Here is a 24,377-nt window from a genome sequence, read left to right on the forward strand (position 1 = left end):
ATGAATGTCTTATGGCACTAGAACCTTGATTTTTACAGATTTGGCTTGGCAGACAAAGTTGGAGAATTCTGAAAACCATTGTGTTAGAAAAAGAGAAGAAATCTTTCAAAAATGGTTATTAAAGTTAACATCATAGAATTCAGACTACGTAGCATTAAGGCACAAAATTAATGGGAAAGATTTTTCCTTTTCAAATGCTAAAAAAGATAAATATGACAACTTCATATTACCTTATCTTTCCCACCTGCTTTCCTGTTGTGAATTAAAATGAAACCAATTAGGAAACTGATCATAAGATTATGTTAAGTGAAAAAAACCCCATGATATGGAATTGCAGATACCAAGTGTTTCTATAATTTGAGTTCTTGATTCTTGAAAGGTCCATAAATTCTCTATGAGAAGGTATTAAAACTGTGGTTTCTTACTCTGCTTCAGCCACACTGGCCTCCTTGCTGTTTCCTAAATAAGCCAGGCCTAGTCTCACCTCAGGGTTTCTGTACTTGCTGTATCTTCTGCCTAAACTCTCTTTCCTCTGTTATCTGTATAGCTCACTCCCTTACCTTCCTCAGGTTTTTTTCTCAAAAGTCCTTTCATAGGACTTTTCTGATCACCCGATTTAAAAGTATGTCCCTCTCAAGTATTTCTTATCCCACATCCCTGCTTTATTTCTCTATTATATTAAACATCATTAAATATTTTACTTGTTTATTAGCTGTCTTCCTCTGCATGAATGTGAACTCCTTGGAGACTGAGGTTTTTGTCTGTTCAATTACTAGATTTACAGCACTGGCACATAGTATGAGTGTTCAATAAATATTTGTTAAATGAATGAGTCTATAAAGCATTCCTACAAATTAGTAAGAAAATTACAAATAGGAAATTCACAGAAAAAGAAACCTGAAAGTCCAAGAAAGCATGAAAAATTACTAATCAGGAAAATGCAATTAGAATGGCAAGATCCCATTTCACATCCATCAGATTGGCAAAAGTTTAGAGGTTTGATAACATCAGTTTTAGAAGTCCAATAAATATTGAATGAGTTAAACTGTGCCTGAGTTAACGAGTTAGAATACTGCTTGGCCCCTTGCATGTGCTATATAGACATTTGTTAAATAAGTACAAAGTACTTATTTGTGAGGATGTGGAACAACAGGGTGTCATACTTTGCTGGTGGAATGCAAATTTATGCAACCACTTGAGAGAGCTATTTGGCAATAAATGGTAAATTTGACAATAAACACACTGTGACCCAACAGTGTCTAGATTGTACCCCAGAACAAGGGTCAGCAAACATTTTCTATAATGGAACAGATAATAAATATTTTAGGCTTTGTGGCCATGGGGAAAAATTAAAGATTTTATGTAGGTACTTCTATAACCATTTAAAGTAACCATTTAAACCTTAGAGCAGGCAGCTTAGCCTGTAGAAAAGTAGATGGCAGGCCACATTTGGCCTGAGGGCTGTAGTTTGCCAGCCCCTGATCTAGTGAAACTCCTTCTCAAGTACACAATATAACACAGATAAGAGAACATTCATGGTAGCATTATATATAATAGTGGAAAATTGGAAATTGGAAATAACCTAAATGGCAAACAATGGGAGAATACAAAGTGTTGTATTCATATAATAGAATCGATAAACCTAAAAAAAGTACACATTTAACTAAAAAAAAAAAAATTTAAAGGGTAGGTAAGTTATCATGTACATGAGATTTTTGAAACATTACATAAATATATAAATATATAAATTATATACTATTTAATATATATATAGTAAAATAGTAAAAATGTGAAAGTGGATGATGAACACCAAAATTCAGGTTAGTGGTTATTCTGTGGAGTAAGGAAGGCCAGTCAATTTGTAGATTGGCACATCAGGGGCTTCAAATGCATCTGTATAATTTAAATGAAAATATGAGGCAATTATGGCAAAATTAAGATTTGATAACACTAGAAGGTGTTCATGTGGGTGTTCATATCACATTTTTGGTGTTTGTCATGTTTAATAATAAAAATATTTTAATATGTTATTTTAAGTTTTATTTGGATGATTTGGTGAGCACTTTACAACCAAATGCTGACAACAAGATTTCTTGTCCACATTTGTATTTGTGACATGATTTAAGTTGATGCTAAATAGAACCACTTGAGTTTCTATGAGAAAAGAATAGAGATAGGATGAGCACAGAAATTATGTGTTCACACCAGTATCACAGCATGCTCCTCAAATGACAGAACAGGTAAACATCATAGGAAAATTAAATCAGAATAATGAGTAGTATAGACTTGATAAACTCAAGGAATCATATTTATGTAGTAAACAGTGTTTTGGCTTCAGTAAAAATCATTTTTCATATTCAATTAATGTTAATTTGAATTTTATTAGTTTTATTTGGCTTATATTTAGTTTCTAAAATTATTTTTGTTTTATAGTTGGATAAAAGCTTTAAACATAAGGAGTTCACAGCTAGCTTTTGCTTAGTACATACTGAGTTACACTAGGTCTGTAAGAATGTTTTTCCTTTAAATGAATCTGTACATTTCCATTGAGTTAGCTCTCAACTGTGTAAAACAGTATGTTTTAGAGAGAGGAAGGGACTTCCCTGGCGGTCCAGTGGTTAAGATTTCGCCTTCCAATGCAGGGGGCGCGGGTTTAATCCCTGGTCAGGGAGCTAAGATCCCACATGCGTCGTGGCCAAAAAACCAAAACATAAAACCAAAGCAATATTGTAACAAATTCAATAAAGACTTTAAAAATGGTCCACAGCAAAAAAAAAAAAAAAAAAAAAAAAATCTTAGAGAGAGGGAAACACACCAAAGTATTAACAGTGGGATAGTGAGATTTGGGGTTTTTTTTTAACTGTTATATTCTGCATTTTCCAAATTTTCTGTACTAATTACATGTTATTCTAACAATCAGAAAATAAACAAAAGCTTGTTAAATACCATTTAGCTATGTTTAAGAGTTTTATACTTATGGGGGTCACTACTTTGTTAACCTTAGAACTAGAGTTCCCCTTATAAGATCCAAAATCTGTTCTCTGGTTTGTCATGAATCCCTGTTACTCAAGACCAGACCCGGAAATATGACTAGGCCCAGTAATATCTATTGTCTCACCTGAATGTCGAAGTGCAGAAAATCCTTGCTCATCCTCCCACTCCCAGGTTGGTTCACTCTTATTGTGCATGGAATGGAAGTTAGGAGTTTCATGATGCCAGTCTATGTCTGTGCTGCTAATAAAATAGAAAATGATGAAGAACTTATTAAGGAATTTCTTAGAACTTGAATGAAATGAATATATTTCTAGAGATTTAAACCTTATTAGCTACCTTCCCATCCTTTCACTTTTCAGAAATAAATAGTGTTGTAAAGGGCTTATTGTTAAAAAGAATAAATTATTTTGCAGAATGAACCAAGCCATCTCTAGAATCTTGCAAGAACAAATTACTTGACTCTGCAATTTGATAAAAATTTTTTAAAGAGATGTGCAAATACATCTTTGCTCCATTAGCGGCATGCAACGTTTTCCAGATCACTACCAGATCTTCAAAAGAATCTGAAAGACACAGAGGTGAGAGCAAGAGCCATGCACATTCACCTGCTGGTGCAGTCTCCTGTGAGAGGGTCGCAGCTCCCTGCGCAGTCACAAGGCCTGCAGCCGTAGTCTCCGAAGCCCCAGTATCCCACCATACATCTGTCGCAATGTGGCCCTGCCACCCCAGGCTTGCAAGGGCAGTCACCATTGCTGGGGTCACAGAAGGTCACTGAGCTGAAAGGAAGGACAGCTGATCCAACTGGATGACAGGAACACACTACAACAGAGAGGACACACAAGGACCAATGAGTGACCAGATTATCTGTGGAGATTAGGCCCAGCCATCCCAAACTGGCTTCCCTTCACCACACAGCATATCTCTGAGGCTCCTCCTTTACCCACTTGGTGTATGCTCAATGAATGAGAGCTAATTAAATGACAGATAAGAAGATATCATCAGAAAAGCACATCTGCTGCTAAACCACCTAATTTATCCTAAAATTAAAGGCATTAAATATGAATGGCTTTTGTTTGGGGTGATGAGAATGAATCAGCAAAGAAAACAAAGAAGGAGCAGTTAGTGAGAAAGGAAAAAATCAGGAGCTCATGGTGTTCTGGAAGCCAAACAAAGTTTCAAGGAGGTGGACGACATCAACTGTGTTAAATGCTGACAGGTCCAAGAAGATGAGGAACAGGAATGGATCATTGTACTTGACAGCATGAAGACCACCGGTGTCCTTGACGGGAACAGTTTCAGTGTAACAGTGAGTGGCGAACCTCACTGAAGAAAACTCAGGAGAGAATGGGAATAGAGTAATCTGAGCATGAGAACAGACAGCTCTGTTGTGAGCTTTTCTATAAGGGCACAGAAATGTGGTGGTAGCTAATACCGAATGGATATATGAACTGAAGTGAAGGTTTGAGTTTTTGTCTGTTTTGATTGTTTTAAGATGGGGGAAATTACAGCATGTTTGATGTTGATGGAAATGATCCAGTAGAAAGGGAGAAATTGATGAGTAGAAGAGAGATGGGAGAATTTTTAAAGGGATACTTGAGTGAGGAAAAAAAGGATGGGATTTGGTGTAGAAGAGGAGGTGTTGGACTTGGGTAGGAGCATGATTAGTTCATAGTAATAGGATAGAAGGCAGAGCATATGGATACAAATGCAGGGAAGTGAATAAATGCAGTGGTGGGAGCCAGTGGGATTTTTCTTCTGATTGCTTGCATTTTTTTTTTTTTTTTTTTGGCTGCGCTGGGTCTTCATTGCTGTTCCTGGGCTTTCTCTAGTTGCAGCAAGTGGGGGCTACTCTTCGTTGCAGTGTGCAGACTTCTCATTGCGGAGCACGGGCTCAGTAGTTGCAGCAGGCTTCAGTAGTTGTGGCGTGTGGGCTCAATAGTTGCAGTGCGTGGGCTCAGTAGTTGTGGCACACGGGCTTAGTTGCCCCGCAGCAATGTGGGATCTTCCCAGACCAGGGATTGAACCTGTGTCCCCTGCATTGGCAGGCAGATTCTTAACCACTGGACCACCAGGGAAGTCCCCTGATTGCTTGTATTTTCTGGATGAAATAGAAAGCAAGGTCATCAGGTGAGAGAGATGATGAAGAATGGGAGTGGGAGAGTGAATGAGACACTTAGGAAGTGAAGTATAATTGCCAGCAGCATAAAGACCACCTTTTGAGGTTAGTAGTCATCAATTTATAGTGACCCCAGATAAAATGATAGGTTGTTTTTTCAACCCTATACAAGTGGGAGAGTTCAGGTTTGGTATAGGAAGAAAGCTTAATTTGATTTGTTGAACGTTTGTGTCCCCCCCGCTTCAAATTTGTGTGTTGAAGCCTAATCCCCAATGTGATGGTATTTAGAGGTGGGGGGCCTTTAGGAGGTTTGGATACAATTTGGGGGAGATGAGATTGGTGCCCTTATAAGGGAATGAAGGATGCAGAGCTCTCTTCTTTGTGAAGGATGTGAGGCAACAACAGAGGTTGGCAGTCTGCAACCCAGAAGAGAGCTCTCACCAGAACTGGACCACGCTGGCACCATATTGTGGACTTCAACCTCCAGTTATTTCTCCAACTGTGGGAAATAAACGTTTATCTTTTAAGCCACCTAGTCTATGGTATTTTGTTATAGCAGCCTGTATGGGCTAAGACAGCTCCTCAGACTAGAATCTATACTCAGCCACTTCTGCAAGTCCTTTCTATTAGTCAGAAGTCCTTCCCCTCAGCCCTCTCCCAACTCCTGCAGTGGCCTACTGCTCCGTTTGACAATCCCCAACACTTCCTTTGTTCATGGGCTAGCAAAAGTAGCTGGACAAAGTGAAAAAAAAAAGTGCTTTTGGGTTTATCACAAATCTGTGTACCCTAACCTCAGTAGGGTCCCCTAACTGATGCTCATTCGCCCTATTTATTCAATTGTCCCTGCCTATTTTTTTAAAGTAAAATTCCTCACAGTCGGTGTCCCAAAATTTCTCCAGGCTTTTTAATTCACCCTCACCACTTGGTCTGAAGATTCTGATTCACTGATAAGGTCCTCAGGTAATCTTTTCTCCACCTCAAAATCTCTTTATCTTCAACTTTCCACGCTTTTCTCTAAGAATCAAATGAGAAAGCTGGAAGAGATCTTGCTTTATGGCCTTGTCTCTCACAAGCTCTGTGATTTGGGGCAAAAAAATTAACTTTTGTGAATGTCGGTTTCTTCATTTGGGTATCTACATTACACGGAGATTGTATGAGGATGAAACTATTTTAAATGAAATTACTTCAGCAAAAAGGTGCATAGCACAGGGCCTGACACCTGCCGGGCCGGCTCTTCCTTCTGAATCTTCTCAACTAACTTTCTAGATCCCACTCCCTCCTTTATCCCCTTGGAAACTTACTCTATTGATTACTTTCTTTGTCATTAAAAGCTCTGTTTGGCTTCACATCAACTTCTAACTGTGTGACTTTTGGCAAGATACCTAGCCTCTCGTTTTCTCAGTTTTCTCTTCTATAAAATGGAAAAGAGAACAATATCTACCCTCATACAGTTGTAAGGGTGAAAGGAGATCACGTATATAAAGCACTTAGTATAGTGTATGGCATATGGTGAGTTAATAGTGAATTAAATAACTAATGAATTCATTAGATAATTCTTGTAGAAGCGTAGAGTCTATGCATGTATAAGTTATGGTGATTCAACGGATATGAGTCAAGGAGCTCATATCCGTGTGGGGGAAACAGAGGAATAAACAAAACATTTCCACAATCTGTGATTAGCACTCTAATGGAGCTCTATAAGAGCACAGAGGAGGGGTGCACAGGCTGAGGGTCTCACATAGGATCCACAAAGGAGGGGTCATTTAGACATGTGAGTTGATCCTAAAAGATGAGTAGGAGTTTGCAAGGTGAAAAGGAGGGGAAGATAGGCAGTTGCTTATTTCAGCCTGTCTTTAGATTCTCTCCCCGTTGCATTTCTTTTAAATAATTTAAAAAAATTTTTAATTATGGTAGAAAACACATACTATAAAATTTACCATCTTAACCATTTTTAAGTGTATGGTTCATCCTCATTGCATTTTATGTTTCTGCATTATATGTGGAAGCTCTTCCTGCTTCCTGGAAACGTGAAACTCTTTCATGCCTCAGTGCCCCTGGCTGTGCCTGCATTGCCTTTACCTTTACCCTTCCTTGTCCCACGCCTTCCAGACAATTAACCACCCTCTCTTCTATGCTGCCTCTGTTCTTTGTATATATTTCTATTTTGTGTGTATCACAGTGCATTATTATTTATGTGCCTGTCTCCCTTATTACTGGACTCTGAACTCATTGACAGAAGGATCTTTATCTTCTTATTTTTGCTTTCTATGCCCCAGAACAGAGTCTGGTACATAGTAGATGCCCAAATAAGAATTTACGGAATTGACCTGAAGGACATTCCAGGCTGTAGGAGTCATATGTGAAAGGGCCTATTTGGGGACTGTGAGAAGGTTAGTGTGTCTAGAGTGTACATTGAGTGGAGAGCAGTTGGAGCTGATGAGGCTGAAGAAAAAGCTATAGAGTTACGTTTGGAGCCAGACTGAGGCAGGGCCTAACCCAAGAAGTTGAATTTTGTCTTATGGGTATAAAGAATCATAGGAAGTAAAATGTTAAAAAAGCAGAATTATGACATGGTTATAATTTAATTTTGACAGTTACTTTGGCGTCACTGTGTGAAATAGACTGCAGTAGGGAGAGACTGATGGCAGAGAAACCAAAGAAATGAGAGAGAACAAGGAACTCGACTAAGACAGCAGATGAAGGAATGGGAGAAAAGGTTGGATGTGACAAACCTTTTTTTTTTTTTTTTTTTAGTTTCTGCTTTATAACAAAGTGAATCAGTCATACATATACATCTGTTCCCATATCCCTTCTCTCTTGCGTCTCCCTCCCTCCCACCCTCCCTATCCCACCCCTCCAGGCGGTCACAAAGCACCGAGCTGATCTCCCTGTGCTATGCGGCTGTTTCCCACTATCTATCTACCTTACGTTTGGTACTGTACCTTTTTTTTAAATACTGAATTGATAGGGTTCAGAGGCCATCTGGATGAGGAGGAAGAATGCATTGTTGAGGGACAAACAGAAACTGAGGAAGATTTTAAGGTTTGTAGTTTATGAAAGTGAATGACTAGAGCAGGTTGGGATAGGTGAATCCATGTTGGGGTGGAGATAGGGAAGGGAGGGAGAAGAGGGTGAGTTCAGGGTTAGACGTATTAAGTTTGAGACGTCTGAAGGATGCACTAATGAGTTATAATACGCAACTGGAAATAATAATCTGAAGTGTAGGAGAAGGTTGGGGTCACAAATACAGTGTTGGGAGTTGTCAGCAGATGGGGATTGAAACTAGGAGGGCTGGATGAGATTTCCCAGGACAGTGTATAGAGTGAGAAGGCAACCCAGGGTGGAACACTGGTCCAGGCAGTTGGAGGAGCAGTGACTTGTAAAGCAGATAAGAACCAGATAGAGAGGGAAAAGAATCAAGTAGGTGTTGTTATAGAAACCAAAGGATGAGAAAGTTTCAAGTTGTTAACAACGTAAGACAACACAGAATGAGTAAGTCACATAAGATTTATAATAGGACGGTAATGCTGTCACACAGGAAGGTGTTGGTGACTTGTGAGAACAGGAGCTGAAGAAATGCAGGTATTGATGGTGTAGTACTCTGTTGAGATCTCTTTAATTTTGTTAAGCCTATAATCATTAGCGCAGTGGTTCCCAAACCAACAGGAATGTGAGAAGTCTGCAAAAGTTCTTTACATCTTACATGTGTGAAACACACCCTTCCTCTCCTCCCTTATGCCCTCCTTGGTTGAGAACCACTACGGTAGGGCATGGAATATTGCCTTTTTTTTTTTTTTAAACAAAAGGTATAAATTATCTTCTTGGGAATATTCATTTATTTGCTTACTCAACCAACATGTGTTAGTTAATAATTCTAATGTTTACGAAGCATTTGTAGTCTACAAAACACAACTGCCCCTTAATCAAACATTTAAGATCCTTCATACTATGGCCCTAGCCCACTTTTCCAGTCTTACTTTTCATTACTCTCTTGCCTATAGCCCTTATTCTAATCGAATGGGATGAATTCTTGCAGATAGCCTTTATTCTAATTAAATGAAACCCCAATCTTTCCTGTTTCTGTACCTTTATCAACTCCAATAGGGAAATCTTTTCTCCTATATCTATCTTTCAAAATTCTACATGTCCTTTAAGATCTATTCAAGTGTCACCCCTAAAGTTGTCACTGGAAGGGTATGGTCAAAGCGATTCAACCATTTGGAGCAGTGGAAGCGCACAAGGTAGCAGCTCTGTTTGCACCTTTCTTGTAAAGACAGGACTTCAAAACTGATATTCAGAAAAGAGATGCAGCACCCTTCCCTCTGCTGTCCTTTCCCACCTCACCAAGTATGAAGACCAAAGCAGCCATTCCAGTCACCCATCTGATGGACAAGTTTACCTTCTTTTAGAAGTCATTTCTTATTTCAGCACAGTTGAATATGATTTCATCCTTTCTTTGAAACCCTCTAGTGCTTTAAAAATAACATTTCTTCTTATAGCTCTGGTCACTTCTACTTTGCATTTCAGACAGTCAGAGGTTTACTTTTCTCTGTCAAACCGGTATGTAAATTCCTTGAAGGTGAGCATGGGTCTCACTCACCTATCCCCTGAAGGGTTTAGTGGCGGCAGACTTGGGTTCAACTCCTAGCTAAATGTTTATCTTTATGAGCCCTGCATTTCTATTTTACCAGGTGGTACTGAGAGTTAAATGAGACATAATGTATGTCCCTAGCACTTAACAGGCAATTAGCAAATCGCAAATTATGGCTACTCAAAAAAAGACTGTTTTTGTTTGTTTTTATTCTTATTCCTCTTCTTTGAAGTCTGTCTTCTTGATCTTTCCCTATTTTCTATTGGATTATTGTTCTAAAACAGACTGTTTAATTGAATTAAAAGGCAGTGATAAAAAAAACTATTTACAAAGGGCAGAGGAGGAAAACACCATAATAGATTTTGTTTGAAAGGATAACAATGTGTGTGTTTGTTTAAGGCAGCATTTATTTATCTGTTCACTTACTCAACAGACATTTAATGAGCATCTACTATGTGCTAAATACTGAACAAACTCCTAGGGATAAGACAGTCTTGGCCCTTAAAGAGATTCATAATTTAGAAGAATAATTATTACAAGATTAAAAAAAGACTTACCTAACGCAAGAGAGAAGTAAATATTTTGCTTCTAAAACACTGAATTTCTCAGGAGACCAGTTTTATTTTAATTCATACGGTTACGGTGATTGCTATTTCCACATTAAATCCCCAGATGTTTTTTCTTTTGGTTAGGCCTCATTATGAAAACATTAGGCATTTTCTCTTAAGATAGCAAAGCACTTTTGATTTTTCATTTGTTTTTAATTAAATAATTTGGAGGTATTATATAATATGTAACATGAATGTATCAAAATGCTATGACTTTAAATTAAATCTCATAATCCAGTATAAACATTTCATCATTTTGAGGTGACTAAACCAATAGTTATTGTATCACTCAGTTAAGTCAACTTGGTTCTTGACAGCAGACAGGGAGCCAGAAGAAAGACAATGTAGGACTCTCATCTGTTATTATATGGTATTCCACCACCACCACCATTATCTTTTACTCTAATAGAAGATCCAATCCTTTCTAGGATTTGACCTCTCTGTACCGCCATGTATTTTATTTAATTTATTTATTTTTAAAATAAATTTATTTATTTTATTTTTGGCTGCGTTGGGTCTTCATTGCTGCGAGCAGGCTTTCTCTAGCTGCGGTGAGCAGGGGCCACTCTTCGTTGTGGTGTGCGGGCTTCTCATCACAGTGGCTTCTCTTGTTGCGGAGCACTGGCTCTAGGTGCACAGGCTTCAGTAGTTGTAGCTCGCGGGTTCTAGAGCACAGGCTCAGTAGTTATGGTGCATGGGCTTAGTTGCTCCGCGGCATGTGGGATCTTCCTGGACCAGGGCTCAAACCCGTTTCCCCTGTGTTGGCAGGTGGATTCTCAACCACTGCGTCACAAGGGAAGCCCTGCCATATATTTTAAAACCTACACACATTTCAGGAATGGCCAGAAGGTGATTCTATCACACGTGCTAGTGGATTTCTGTCAATGTGACTTTTCACATAATTACAAGATAAAAATACCATTTGGAAACTATGCAGAACTAGCTTCAGGCAGAAGGCCCTGACACCTTTCATGGCATAATTTTTCAGACTGCACACGGAGGCTTGCCTTGCATACCTATCTCTTGAAGTTTGTATAGCAGGAAACATCTGACACACATAATCTACATTTCTTATTTTCTTCCAAAATGCACATATATTTTCTTCTTGCTTGGGGGGAAAAATGTTCATCTTAGATTCTGGTTCAGGTTCTGATCCTCCAGCATATATTTCCTTTAAAAAATTTTTTTTAATTAATGTATTACTTTTGGCTGCGGGTCTTTGTTGTTGTGCACAGGCTTTCTCTAGTTGTGGCGAGCGGGGGCTACTCTTTGTTGTGGTGCGCAGGCTTCTCTTTGTGGTGGCTTCTCTTGTTACGGAGCATGGGCTCTAGGCATGTGGGCTTCAGTAGTTGTGGCACACGGGTTCAGTAGTTGTGGCTCGCGGGCTCTAGAGCGCAGGCTTGGTAGTTGTGGCACACGGGCTTAGTTGCTCCATGGCATGTGGGATCTTCCCGGACCAGGGCTCAAACCCATGTCTCCTGCATTGGCAGGCGTATTCTTAACCACGGCGCCACCAGGGAAGCCCCAACATATATTTCTTACCAGTTGTTGATTCTAAAATGCAACCCAAGCACTTACTTTTTATGCATTCATTATGATGAACGTCAAATTAGAACCCAATTGCAGTGACATAAATCCTTGACTTCAGCTCTGTCTTCTCCTTGTTAGACATAAAACCCAATAGTAAAGATTGAACTAACATCATATACTATTATTCTAAACTTAATTATCTGTTTCATTACCACTTATGGTGTATTCAGCTGTGGTAAATTGTTCTTGACAGCCAAAAATTGCCTGGTAACCAGTTATGTTTAGAAACTGTGTGGCCTACCTAGGTAGCAAATCATTACTGGAGTAATTATTACCACTACCCCCCAAAAGAAAATTTGCCCTAGGCTGCTCTCACATAATCATATTGGCAAAGCAAAATTATTAAAAATGTCATTTTAATTCCTCACTATTGTCACAAGATTTCTTTAATAATGAAAACACCTTATTTTAAACAGTATGTTCTGTACTGGTATGTCCTGTTATAAGAAAACATAACATAATAATACAAAACTTCCAGAACAGATGAGATAGAGGAAATGGGTACTTTACAAAACATTTCACAACAATTTCCCTTCAAATAATGAATTTAGATAATTGCTAAATGTTGTACAAATTTTACAGATATATATTACAGACGTATATTTGTAATTACATCTATTTTGTGAAGTATTGTCCCTCCATGGAGCATGCACAGAAAAGAGGACATGAGCTGCTTTTCTCCTAGGAAACATAACTATTAATGAAACAATGGCTGAACACGTTTTTAAATAACCTTGTGTATCTGTAAGGCTCTAAACTAATAATTGTTTCAATCCCAAAGGCTGACAATAAATACAGCTGTCTGGAAAGTACCTGTAATATCTTAGGAAGACGTAAAATAAAACAAAGGCAATGTAATAGAGTTGGTAAGGGCACAGACTTAGGAGTCAGACTAGAAGAGTTCAAATTCTGGTTATGAGACTTACTCCTTATATGACTGAAATTAACCCCCTTGAGTCTCAGTTTTCTCATTCATGAAGGAAGAGTAAAAATACCTAGGCTATAGAGTTGTTTGTGTGAGGACTAAATGAGATAGTGTATATGTGTAGCAATGTTTCAGGCATTTAGTGGTACCATATGCTTAGACAATAACTATTATTGTTATCTGGATGAAACATATTGATTTTAAAATGTCCATCATTCATTCATTCATTCATTCATTATACCTTTACCAAAGAGTTCTTGAGCTTTAGTGTTAACATGAATTATGCTAGGGGCTGAAGATACAAAGACAAATACAGTCATATCTCTTCAGAGAGGGAAGAGAGATATGCAAATAAATAATTACAGGACAGTAAATGTTAAAACAGAGGTAGACCAGGGTGCATGGAAACACAGAGGAAAGAATAATAACTGCCTCATTATAGATATGGGTTGTTTTTTAAGGAAATTAATGATCTAACTGGCTTTCAAAATAGGCTGAAATTCCTTGCTTTGCACCTGTGAGGAATTGGTGGCAAACAGCTTTCCTGACTAATCTAAATCCTATAGAATTAGGTTCTCTCTTGTTACATGTTCCTTTCTTTGCTTAAAAAAAAAAAATTAATCGGCTATTACTCTCATTTTTTGGATCACAGTATGTTGAGAAAAAGTAGCGTATTATCTATGATCCTGCTGCTTATAGGGAGATACCCTGCCATGGAATGTAGGACAAAAGTCACAGCTGTCAATCTACGTGAACATAATAAGCATGTAAACATGGGTACAAAATGGCCAGGAACATAATGGAAGAGTTATGGCTTCCTTTATTTTGATGGGGTTGCTAAAGCATTTGGTGGTAGAGTCACAGGAGACCACTGCTGCCTTTTCATCTTTATTCCCACCTTCACTTGAGCTCTATGAGTCTGCACATCTTTCACTCAGAGAGTGATCCACAGTGCCAAGTGTGCAGCAGGGACAGCCTGCTGAGTTTAGCGTCTCACCTTTTTTAAATTGCCAGAACTCCTTAGTATTACCTGATGGCTCTAGCTTTTGACATTTTATTAGTAAAAGCTACACTTGGAGCAAAATACCCTGAAAGTATTTGCTCCTGATTTAGCTTTTCTAAAAACAGAACTCAAAGTTCAAGGCCCTCAGCTGGGAAAGAAACTGCTCATCAAGCCCTTTCACCACTGCTCAGCGGCCACTCCTTCAGCTGCGCCTCCCAGCCTCCCAACATTGTTTTCTCCTGCAAAGGCCAAGGCCCTACAGAATTTCTGATGGAGAATTTTTTTTTTTTTTTCTTTTTTGTGGTACGCGGGCCTCTCACTGTTGTGGCCTCTCCCGTTGCGGAGCACAGGCTCCGGACGCGCAGGCTCAGCGGCCATGGCTCACGGGCCCAGCCGCTCCGCAGCATGTGGGATCTTCCCGGACCGGGGCATGAACCCGTGTCCCCTGCATCGGCAGGCGGACTCTCAACCACTGCGCCACCAGGGAAGCCCGAGAATTTTTAATATCAAAGCCATTTTGAAAGCTGTCCAGCTTCCTGCCGAGGTTCTTAGAAGGAACAGAAGATGACTTTGAGATGTAGCTCCAAACAGAAGGAGACAGTATGAACTGTCATTACTATATTAAGTGTGAAGTTAAATGTTAGATAAAATGAAGTCTTCTACATTTTTTTGGCGTTATTTTCTCCTTCTACTATCAACTGTTTTTTTTTTTTCTAGTGGATGGATAGCTACAAATAATAAAGAAAAAACTGTAAATGAACTTTACTCAAAGACAATATGGTTTACCCCTTTACTCTCCTAAGGAGCATCTTTCTATTCATCCTTTAAATGTTATATACATTGTATTCAAAGATAGCTAACTCCACAATATTCAAGGTATATGTTAACTTCAAAAAAAAAAAATTACACTAGAATAAATTTAATAAGAAAATAATCTAAATTAGGATTTGCCTATCAGTTACTGAAATGCAATGTCTCCTGAACTGTACACCCCACACAAAAGAAAGAGATCCATTTATGCATGAGATCTATTCATTCTTGCCTCTGTTGAATGCTTTTAAAAATAAATATAAGGTATTTAAGTGTATTTCCTATCTGTCTTCTATAAGCTTTTAAATGGGTAATGCAAATAAATACAAAAGTCATGCCCTTTAAAAAATTTTTTTAAATTCAATTGTTTGAATATATTCCCACTGAATTTTAATTTTATTTCTTTACTTATTTTTGGCCACACCACGCAGCATGCAGAATCTTAGTTCCTCTACCAGGGATCAAACCGTACCCTCTGCAGTGGAAGCACACAGTTTTTTTTTTTTTTTTTTTCTGCTTTATAACAAATTTAATCAGTTATACATATACATATGTTCCCATATCCCCTCCCTTTTGCGTCTCCCTCCCACCCTCCCTATCCCACCCCTCCAGGCGGTCACCAAGCACCGAGCTGATCTCCCTGTGCTATGCGGCTGCTTCCCACTAGCTATCTACCTTACGTTTGGTAGGAAGCACACAGTCTTAAGCAATGGACAGCCAGGGAAGTCCCAATGCCCTTTATTTTTAATGCTTTACTATGTGATCACTGCTCAGACCCTCAGTTTGATTTCTGTATCATTATTTTCCTGTTTACTAGTTGTAACTGAGCCAGTTCCTATTTATTTCTGAGTATATCTAAGAGATCTTAGCAAGCTAAATAGCCAATTTTATATTCCTGGGTTGCTACTTTAGTTAAAATTGAAGAAAGTACTTTTGAGTGTACAAATTTTACTATGGGAAAACTTTTTAGTATAATTTTGGACATTGTATTTTGCTTTGGAGAATTTGGTTTGATCATACACCATTATCTTTTTTGTTGAAGACAGACTTCTATATTCCCAGGCCACTCAGGTACCGCGCAGGTGCCCAGTTCCTAGCTAGGCATCTAGTGAGAAACTGGGGTCATCTCTAACTCCTTTTTCCTTTGGAGAAAGAATCCCTATTGACTCCATTTATCTCCATGGAACTGATGGGTTAGCCTCTACTAGATTCTGTCATGGTACCCTTTTCTTCTTAATACTTAATGCAGTTTTTAATTTACATATTTACTTGAGTAAATTTATTTATAGTTTGTTCCCATGGGGTTAGGGACTCTTTTGTTGTATATACCGTGAATAGGATAGCGCTGCCACATGATAGGCACTGAGTAAATCCTTGTTGAGTTTTTAAAAAATGGATTAATTATAGCCAGTTAATAGATATTTCTTAATGACTGATGGTCTTCTGGCCTCCAATGTAATTTTGTTATGATTTTTCACCTCATTGCTGTCTGCATAGTACATTGTGAAGGCCTAGAAGGTAGGGGCCATGTCTTTTCATCTCTGTATCCCCAAAACCTAGGACCATGACTGACCCATTTTCAGAACTTAATCTCTGTTGAATGAATGTGCCTCTCAATGAGCAACAACCAGGAAATGATTTTATGTTTTGATGAACCTCCTAAAAGGCTCATACTATTTCTTTTACAGGTTTTTAGTATCTTAGCATCATAGCATTGCAACACTAAGATATTAGAAACAGAACAAACACAGCAAATTCATAAAAAACTGAAATGGTCAAACAGAACAGAATATTCTTTTTTTTTTTTTTTTCAGAACAGAATATTCTGAATCTTCCCAGTGCAAGACTGTTCCCTGCATGAGTGCAAGACTGCTTCCTACATTTAATGTTACACTCAGTCAAGTATTATTATTTATTATTTGTAAGAAAAGTTCTTTATTCTAACTCTGCGGGAGACATTCCCCACCCATAAATGCCTCTCACTGGCAGCAAAACATTTTTTTTCACATTAATCAATCTGAAATTCCTCACTTTCATCCAATTATATCTAATTATGACTCTTTGTTCTAGGTAAGTTAAGTTATTCTTTGCCCCTCCCTATGTCCCCTTATACCTTTCAAGTATATGTAAAAAGTTGTTGTATTCTCCCTGAGCAGTTTACTAGTTGATCTGAGAATATTTATCTTCTTTCATATTTATTCATTAGTATCTCTCTTTTCCTGATTGTTTTGTTGGTCTATTTGAAGCACTCTCCATTTACCTCCACCTTTCTTATACTAAGATTCCTTAAGATAAATACAGCTCTTAAGATCCAAGAATGCAAGTGTGTGTGTGTGTGTGTGTGTGTGTGTGTGTGTATATATATATATATATATATGATATATATACATATATATCATATATATATATATAATTTCCGATTAGTCTGCCTTTGTTTACTCATTTTGTTTTCATCAGTTAGGTCACACTATGGAATCAAGTTCTTCGGATCTTTATAGGTCTTTGGATCAAAGTCTGGGGTCAGACAAATCTGGGTTCAAATCTCTGCCTCTGACCAGCTGTGTAAACTTGGACAAATTATGTAGTCAATTTAAGCCTTGGTGTCCTCATTTATAAAATACAAAAGATACCACCTAACTCTTAAAGATTGCTAAATGAGATAACTTATGTAAATTGCCCAGCACAGTGTCTGACCTATAATAGCCACTCAACAAATGCTAGTTCCTTTCTTTATACCCCATCTAGTTTTGTCTAGGCTTTCTGAGAGTTTAGATATTTTATAATTATTTGCTTGATTATTTAATGCTTCTTCTCATCAAATGCAGAATAGCATATTATTTATTTATTCAGTGAACTGTTCTGGAGACATTTTAGAGAATTCCATGACCTCTCCCACTTCTCTTCCCAAATTTGACTGACTTTTATTATTCATCAGTTCATAAAATGTCTCCTTTTTGTGGTGAATTTTAATGTTATTTAATCTTTTTAAAGGATAGTCCTAGTATGATTATTACATAATGATATATGTATTTTACCTAGCTCTTTCACTTCTTAACCTTCTGGTTTTACATCCTAGATTTTTTTAAAACTGAGATTAAAGTTTCCCAACTCTTATTGCCAAGTCACTGTTCTATTTAAAGTTTGCTTTTCAAAAACAGTTACTTCATATTGGTTCTATGCTGGAATCATTCACAATTGCTTCCAAAATAAAACAAAGATGTCTATGTTGTTTATATGACATAAGATGAATTCATGTGGATTTGCTAAAACTACAAATTGAAAGAAAAAGCCCACTGAGCTACTACTGGAAGAAATGTCAGTGACCCTTGGGGAACAATTCTGAGATGGACTGGAATACAGGCACAAGAATGAAAAATGGAAGGTGATATTGTGATAAGGTATTCTGGATTTGATTAATTTAACAATTTTACTTCAAAGACAATTTGAAGGTAAAGAATAACCATGCTAAAGGTAGAATGAAATAATTGTTAAATAGAGGTACAAGCAGAGAGAGACAGTGATTCTTCTTGGGACCATGTTGAGAAGGTGATATCCGAGTAGACTGTGAAGGATGGAAAGATGGTCTGCAGCAAGATAGTCACCCACTCAAGGCACTTGTATTTCCATCAGTTGAACACTTTTCATCTAAGCCAGAAAGAAGAAAGAAGAAATAAAAAGCAAGAAGGAACACAAGAGAGATTTGAATGGACGATAGAACTCTTTCTTTACAGAGATAGCTTGCTACTTAGGGTAATGGTAACCAAGTAAGCAGACAGTATCTTGGTAAACATTTGGTTTAGGTTTTAGGGCAGAGGGACTAAGTTTATTTTTATTCACTCTCTGCTAAAAGGCAGTTGAATACATTTATTTTGTCCCACCAGGGAAGAAGGAAGGGCATGTCAGTTCTTCAAGAGGTTGTTTACTCTGACAGAGAATGAATGATATTTTCTTTTCCATTTGCTGATTTTTCTTTAGATGTAGAAAGAGACTATGCAATAGTTAAAAATATGTCTTGACATAAAAGTCAATTCATTTGTTGTAAAGTAACTAACTGGCTATTTCCCAAAAAGAGAACTAATTCTGTTCTATAAAGCATTTCTTCAAACATCTGTTTCAATCCACGTGTCCCACTAAAGGAAGGGAAATTTTCTATAGAAAAATATCATGGACTAGCTGTCAGTATTCCATACCCAATCAATTCCCACCCGTTGAACATTTAACATATCCTTTGGTGTTAAAAGAATAGGGAAGCGGGGGAGGATGGGACTTCATGAAGTACTAGCTTCAATATTTATTTAAATACCAACATAACATACTTATACTAGTTTAATGCTATGTTCTGGAATATGTAAACATGGAAGTAAAAGTAAATTGTCAATGAAGTGATAAGCTAATTTTATTATAAATTCCAATCTCATTATAATAATTCACTTTAAAGTATGAGGTACTTATGGTAAATAAATCTGTATACTATGAGTAAGGGAGTCCTCTGAATGGAATTGCTTGGTATTTATTTTGAAACTGTTACATGAAAAACAGACATCCTAGAATTCTTCCAGAAATTCTCTTGGAGAAAAGCAGAGGTTCTGAGTTAGACAGTCTTATGTGGGAGAAGATAATTGAATGAATGCTTACCAGCATTTATATCTATCATTGAGTCAGGAAAAACATGTCTAGCCAGAGTTTTAGTAATCCTTTAGGATTTTCCACCAGAGATATGGCTAATTCAGGGAGTGGATTAAGTTATAGATGAAACTTATCTCAAAATCTTTGATCCAAGGATGAAAGTGAACAGAGTTCACACTAGAAACAGGAATAGTATGTGTAGTGGTTCTCACATGCTAGCCTGGAGACCAAAAGGCTGTCAGAATCACCAATGATGCTTTTTAAAATAAAATACAGACTTCTGTCTCCATCCCTGTTGGAGATTCTGATTCAGCAGATCTAGGGCAGGGCTCTGAGATTTCATATTTCAGCAAGTTTTCCCAAGCAATTCTGGCCCACGTACAGGTTTGGGAACCAGTGACTAGATAGCAACAGTGCTTGAGATCAGATAAGGGGGCTGTGAAAGTGGAAGCCAGACTTTGTTCAAAGGAGAGAAACCATCCCACTTTTGGTTTAGAGTCTGAGTTCCTGATATTAAAAAATATATATATGGTAGCTTGAAATAGGCCATGGCGGGAATATTTATTTATTTATAATATTTATTTATTATTTATTTATTTGGCTGCTCCGGGTCTTAATTGTGGCACGTGGGATCTTCATTGCCACGTGTGGGGTCTTTGTTGCAGCATGCAGGATCTTTCAGTTGTGGCACATGGGATCTTTAGTTGCAGCGTGTGAACTCATAGTTGTGACATGCATGTAGGACCTAGTTCCCTGACCAGGGATCGAACCTGGGTCCCCTGCATTGGGAGTGTGGAGTCTTAACCGTGGACCACCAGGGAAGTCCCCATGGTGGGAATATTTAAACCATAGAAATTGACCAGTGCTACAAATCAGGGCTTTCTCCCCCCTAGAAAGCCAGCGTGCCACTGTCCAGTAGGATTATTCTCTTTTTAATATGCTTGCCATAGGAAAATCTACTTAGGTTATAGGCTACTAAAGGCACATAAGTGACTTTAAAGATTTCAAGTGAGCTACTCTAGAAGGAGCTTCTCTTTATTTATTTTTTTATACAGCAGGTTCTTATTAGTTTTCCATTTTATACACATTAGTGTATATATGTCAATCCCAATCTCCCAGTTCATCACACACACACACACACACACACACACACACTTTCCCCCCTTGGTGTCCATACGTTTGTTCTCTACATCTGTGTAGAAGAGACTTCTCTTTTAGAACAAAGAGACAGTATTCCTCCAAGTGTCTCAGTACACGGTGATAGTTATATTTCTCATGTATCTTAACAACCAGTTTGTGCCTCCATTCTGCTCTCAGCCCTAGGTTCAGCTGGAGAGATTCACGTTGTCCCTTGTGTTTATAGACGTTAAATGCACTGTCCTTGAAAAAAAATTTTTTTTCTGAGTTGTAGAAATAAATTCAGTTTCAATGATCTCCACTAGTCTTAAAACAAAAAAACCACAACATCTCTAAAATCCTCAGAAGTAATTTCTTGACTATGAAAATATGTAGTTGATTGTTTGGGTCCCACAGTTGACTCTAGTTAAGGTTAAAATAAAGAGGAAGTGAGAACAGAGATGATTTAATTTCTCACAGGAATAAATCTATTGGCTAGTAGATTTGGTTCAGGGCCCTGTTTATTCAGCTTTGGTGAACTTACGGCCATTAGCTAAAAGTGCACACATAAGGACCATAGTATTTAGCATGATGTTTGTCAGGAGGAAAAAAATAGCCTAGAACATCCATGGGGCCAATAAGTCCTTGGCTTATTTGGCAGGGAACTAGCTACCTAACTGTGAATAGAGTCCCAAGAATAATGTCACCAATATTTGTTGAATGAATTAATGTGCCCAGACAAGTATTCTATTCAGTGTATAGTATATAGATTCTGTGAGGAAGAATAAACATCAATTCATTCCCTTTTCTAGATTATCTCGTTAAAGGCAACAAAGGCAATCATCAATTAGAAAGTAGGACAAACTTTGTATTTTGGCACTTTAAAAGGAAAAAATAAAAACAGCCACCAAGGAAGTATCAAAGGCATCTTTTTAAGGAAGCCTCCCCTTAATTGCCCTCACACCATCCCCACACTCTCCTTGAGGCACTTCGTGTATCACTTTCATTGCATTTTCCTCATATGATGGGGGGACATTAATACTTTTGTGCTTTTGTGAAAGTTAAGTGAGTTACTAAATATACAGCCCTTTGAACAGTGAACAGAAAAGAGTAGGCACTCAATAAATGTCAGCTAATTACTATTATATCATTACCATCACCACAGTGTATTGAAATGATCTGTTACTATAAATTTCTCCCCATCTAGAATGTAAGATCCTTTAGGGAAGACCTTTTCATCTTTACAGAGCTAGTGCTTACTGCAGTGCCTGCCATAGAGGAGATGTTTTTCCAATAAGTGCTTCTTTGGCTAAATTGAGCTATGATTTATAAACTTCTAGTAAACTTTGACCTGCTGTTTCAGGTTTTCAATAGTTCCAACTCCTGAGAAGACATAAACTAGGAAATAAGGGTGAGAAGGGTTTTGATACATCGTCGCTGATAATCCAATAGACGGTAATTGTCCAGGCCTATTTAATATTAGGTTTGTAATTATTTCACTGATAGAAATATAAAGTTTATTATTTCCTTGATATACAGTTGTAGGCTCTAGCACTTGGAAATGAGGAACAAACATACAGAAGGAATCTTCTAGGATATGTCTTTGTAAGTGACTCTTCATATAGCTATGGCCACAAGACAATAGCAATATTTCCCGTGCATTTTGTAGAATGCTGGTCCTAAAAAATGCTCTGTAAGAAAAGCATTCTCTGATTAAATTTGGGAGACAGACTTCAGAGCTCTATAGGAGGTTTATCATGAACACTAGCGTATTAAAAGCTCTGAGAAATCCCAAAGAAAAGAAACCTTTGACTAATTCACCACTTCCTGAATTTGAAGGCTGTAGAAAAATTTCCCCATATCTGGTTCCTATTAACATCTTTCGGAGTTAGTGTTCCATGAATCAAACTTTGGAAAATGCTATATCACAGAAACACATTTATCGAGATTTCCATTTTTTTCCTCAATAAATCTCTAGGTAATTCATTAAAAAAATAAAAAAATCTAAGTCTATGTGCATACAAACAGAGATGCAAACTCTGGTTAATTTGGATGCTAAGGGAATAGTGGGATATTGTCTGGCTAACTAATTTTTAAAAATTAACTGTAGAGTAAATGTTAACTGCATTTAACCCTTGATGAAAAATACTCTGCAGCATTCTCAAACTTTAATATAATACAACCACCTGAGAATTTTGGTAAAGTGCATGTTTGATTCAGTAGGTCTGGGGTGGGATGAGAGGTTCTGCAACTTCTAATCAGCAACTGGATGATGCCAGTGCAGCTGGTCTTTGGACCACACACTAAGTATCAGGTTACTTTTCTGCCTTGGTAAGCACAGTAGAGTAAATATAATAAAATTGTTACTTTGAATAACATTGTACATGCTGTTGATGGAGCCACACACTGAGATAGTTTAAATTTTTAGAGATATCCATTTGTTTTCTTGATACTACCTTCCTCATAAAAGTAAAGTGGGACCCAATGGGCAGAAAAGTTGTAGCTCTAGCGATATTTCTATCAGCACTTAGCGTGAAATGTGGTGTACTGTAGGTACTTAATAACTGTTAAGTACATTAACCTATTTGTCATAAACTTTATTATCAGCCTTGGTAACTCTAAAGGTGATATAGAGACACATCTGCTAAGGAGGGAGTTAATGATAAGAAAATATTACTAAATAAAAATGAAAATGTTGCCAAACATGGCCAATCAAACAGTATAGTATGGGAAATATTTGAAAGAGAAAAAAATTGAATGTGCTAATAAGTGGTGGGATTTACCCCTGGCTCGGAAAAGGGAAGGGAAGAACCAGAATAGTGTTCTCGGAGAAGGTGCCAGTAAGAAAACCCATGCTAGGGAAGTGGACACAAGCATCTCTGCCCCAAACATATGCTGGAATAGTCATAAAGTGAATGGAGATACGCCTTCCTCAGGCAGCCTACCCAGGATCAAGGGTATGTCTAGAAAAGGAAAAAAGGAAATACAGATCTTCCATACTAATCCATCCACCTCCTACAAATTATGCTAAAAGGACTAAATTGGTACCAGTTATTTTCGTAATCCCCCTACTTGGTGCAAGTATTGTGTAAATGTTTTTAACTAGGAGTGATTAGCAATATGAATTATTGGTAGTAGTTTCTAGCTTGAAGTCTTTCAGTACCCCAGATGCAGCGGAATTCTATGATAATTTAAGGGGTTGAGAAACTAACCCAGACAAGTATGTTACAATTGTCTTATAATGTTTTCTTCCTTCCTTCCTCCCTTCCTTCCTTCTTTCTCTTTCTTTCTTTCTTTCTCTCTTTCTCTCTTTCTGTCTTTCTGTCTTTCTCTCTTTCTTTCCTTCTTTCTTTTAAATATATTAATGTGCTCTTCATGGAGTTTTCATTAAAATAGCTTTGATACCTTTGGTCTTCTGACACTTGGATATTGCCTATAAATATCAATTGGTAGGGTCCAGGTAATTATACTAAAGGTACCTATTGACTGATTATCGTCTACTTGTGGATAGTTCAATCCACGCCATCTCACTGACTGAGGCGTCCAAGATGAGGGCACCTCCAGCCAACCACCCATCTTCTCTATTTCTCTCATCCTCATACTCCTTTATTGTCCTCCCCCTCTTTTTTTGCCTCCATAACCATTCTGAAATTTTTTCAGTTCTTTGAACATGCTATAGTCTTTCTTCCTTCTGCTCCTTTTTAGCACTGGTTGTTCTCTCTGCTGGGAATATTCCTACCTATGTTATGTTGATTCCTATTAAACTTCAGGTCTCCTTAAGTCAAAAAATTAACTCTTGTTCATTGCCCCTCCTATGAGCTGCCCTGTACACTCTCTAAACAATACTGGTCATACTTGTATGATCTAACACACACACGTATATACCACTAGTTGCCTATACACACACACACACACATATATATATATATATACACACATACATATATACATTTATATGCACATACACACACACACACACACACACTCATAAGCTCTTT

General features: G+C 37.7%; 1 protein-coding gene across 3 annotated transcripts in view; it reads right to left on the reverse strand.

Annotated features, from left to right (window-relative positions):
• Positions 1 to 24,377, reverse strand: part of NTN4 (netrin 4) — a gene marked incomplete at both ends in the record, with an annotated part of 116,205 nt that overhangs the window by 12,261 nt on the left and 79,567 nt on the right. For all 3 annotated transcript variants that reach the window (XM_079714399.1, XM_079714398.1, XM_079714400.1), the window contains 2 exons: positions 3,119 to 3,234; positions 3,600 to 3,813. In XM_079714399.1, coding sequence (XP_079570525.1) covers positions 3,119 to 3,234; positions 3,600 to 3,813 — 330 coding nt within the window. The remainder of the gene's footprint in view (positions 1 to 3,118; positions 3,235 to 3,599; positions 3,814 to 24,377) is intronic.

The sequence above is a fragment of the Hyperoodon ampullatus genome, assembly GCF_949752795.1.
Source record: "Hyperoodon ampullatus genome assembly, chromosome: 11".
Classification (NCBI taxonomy): domain Eukaryota; kingdom Metazoa; phylum Chordata; class Mammalia; order Artiodactyla; family Ziphiidae; genus Hyperoodon; species Hyperoodon ampullatus.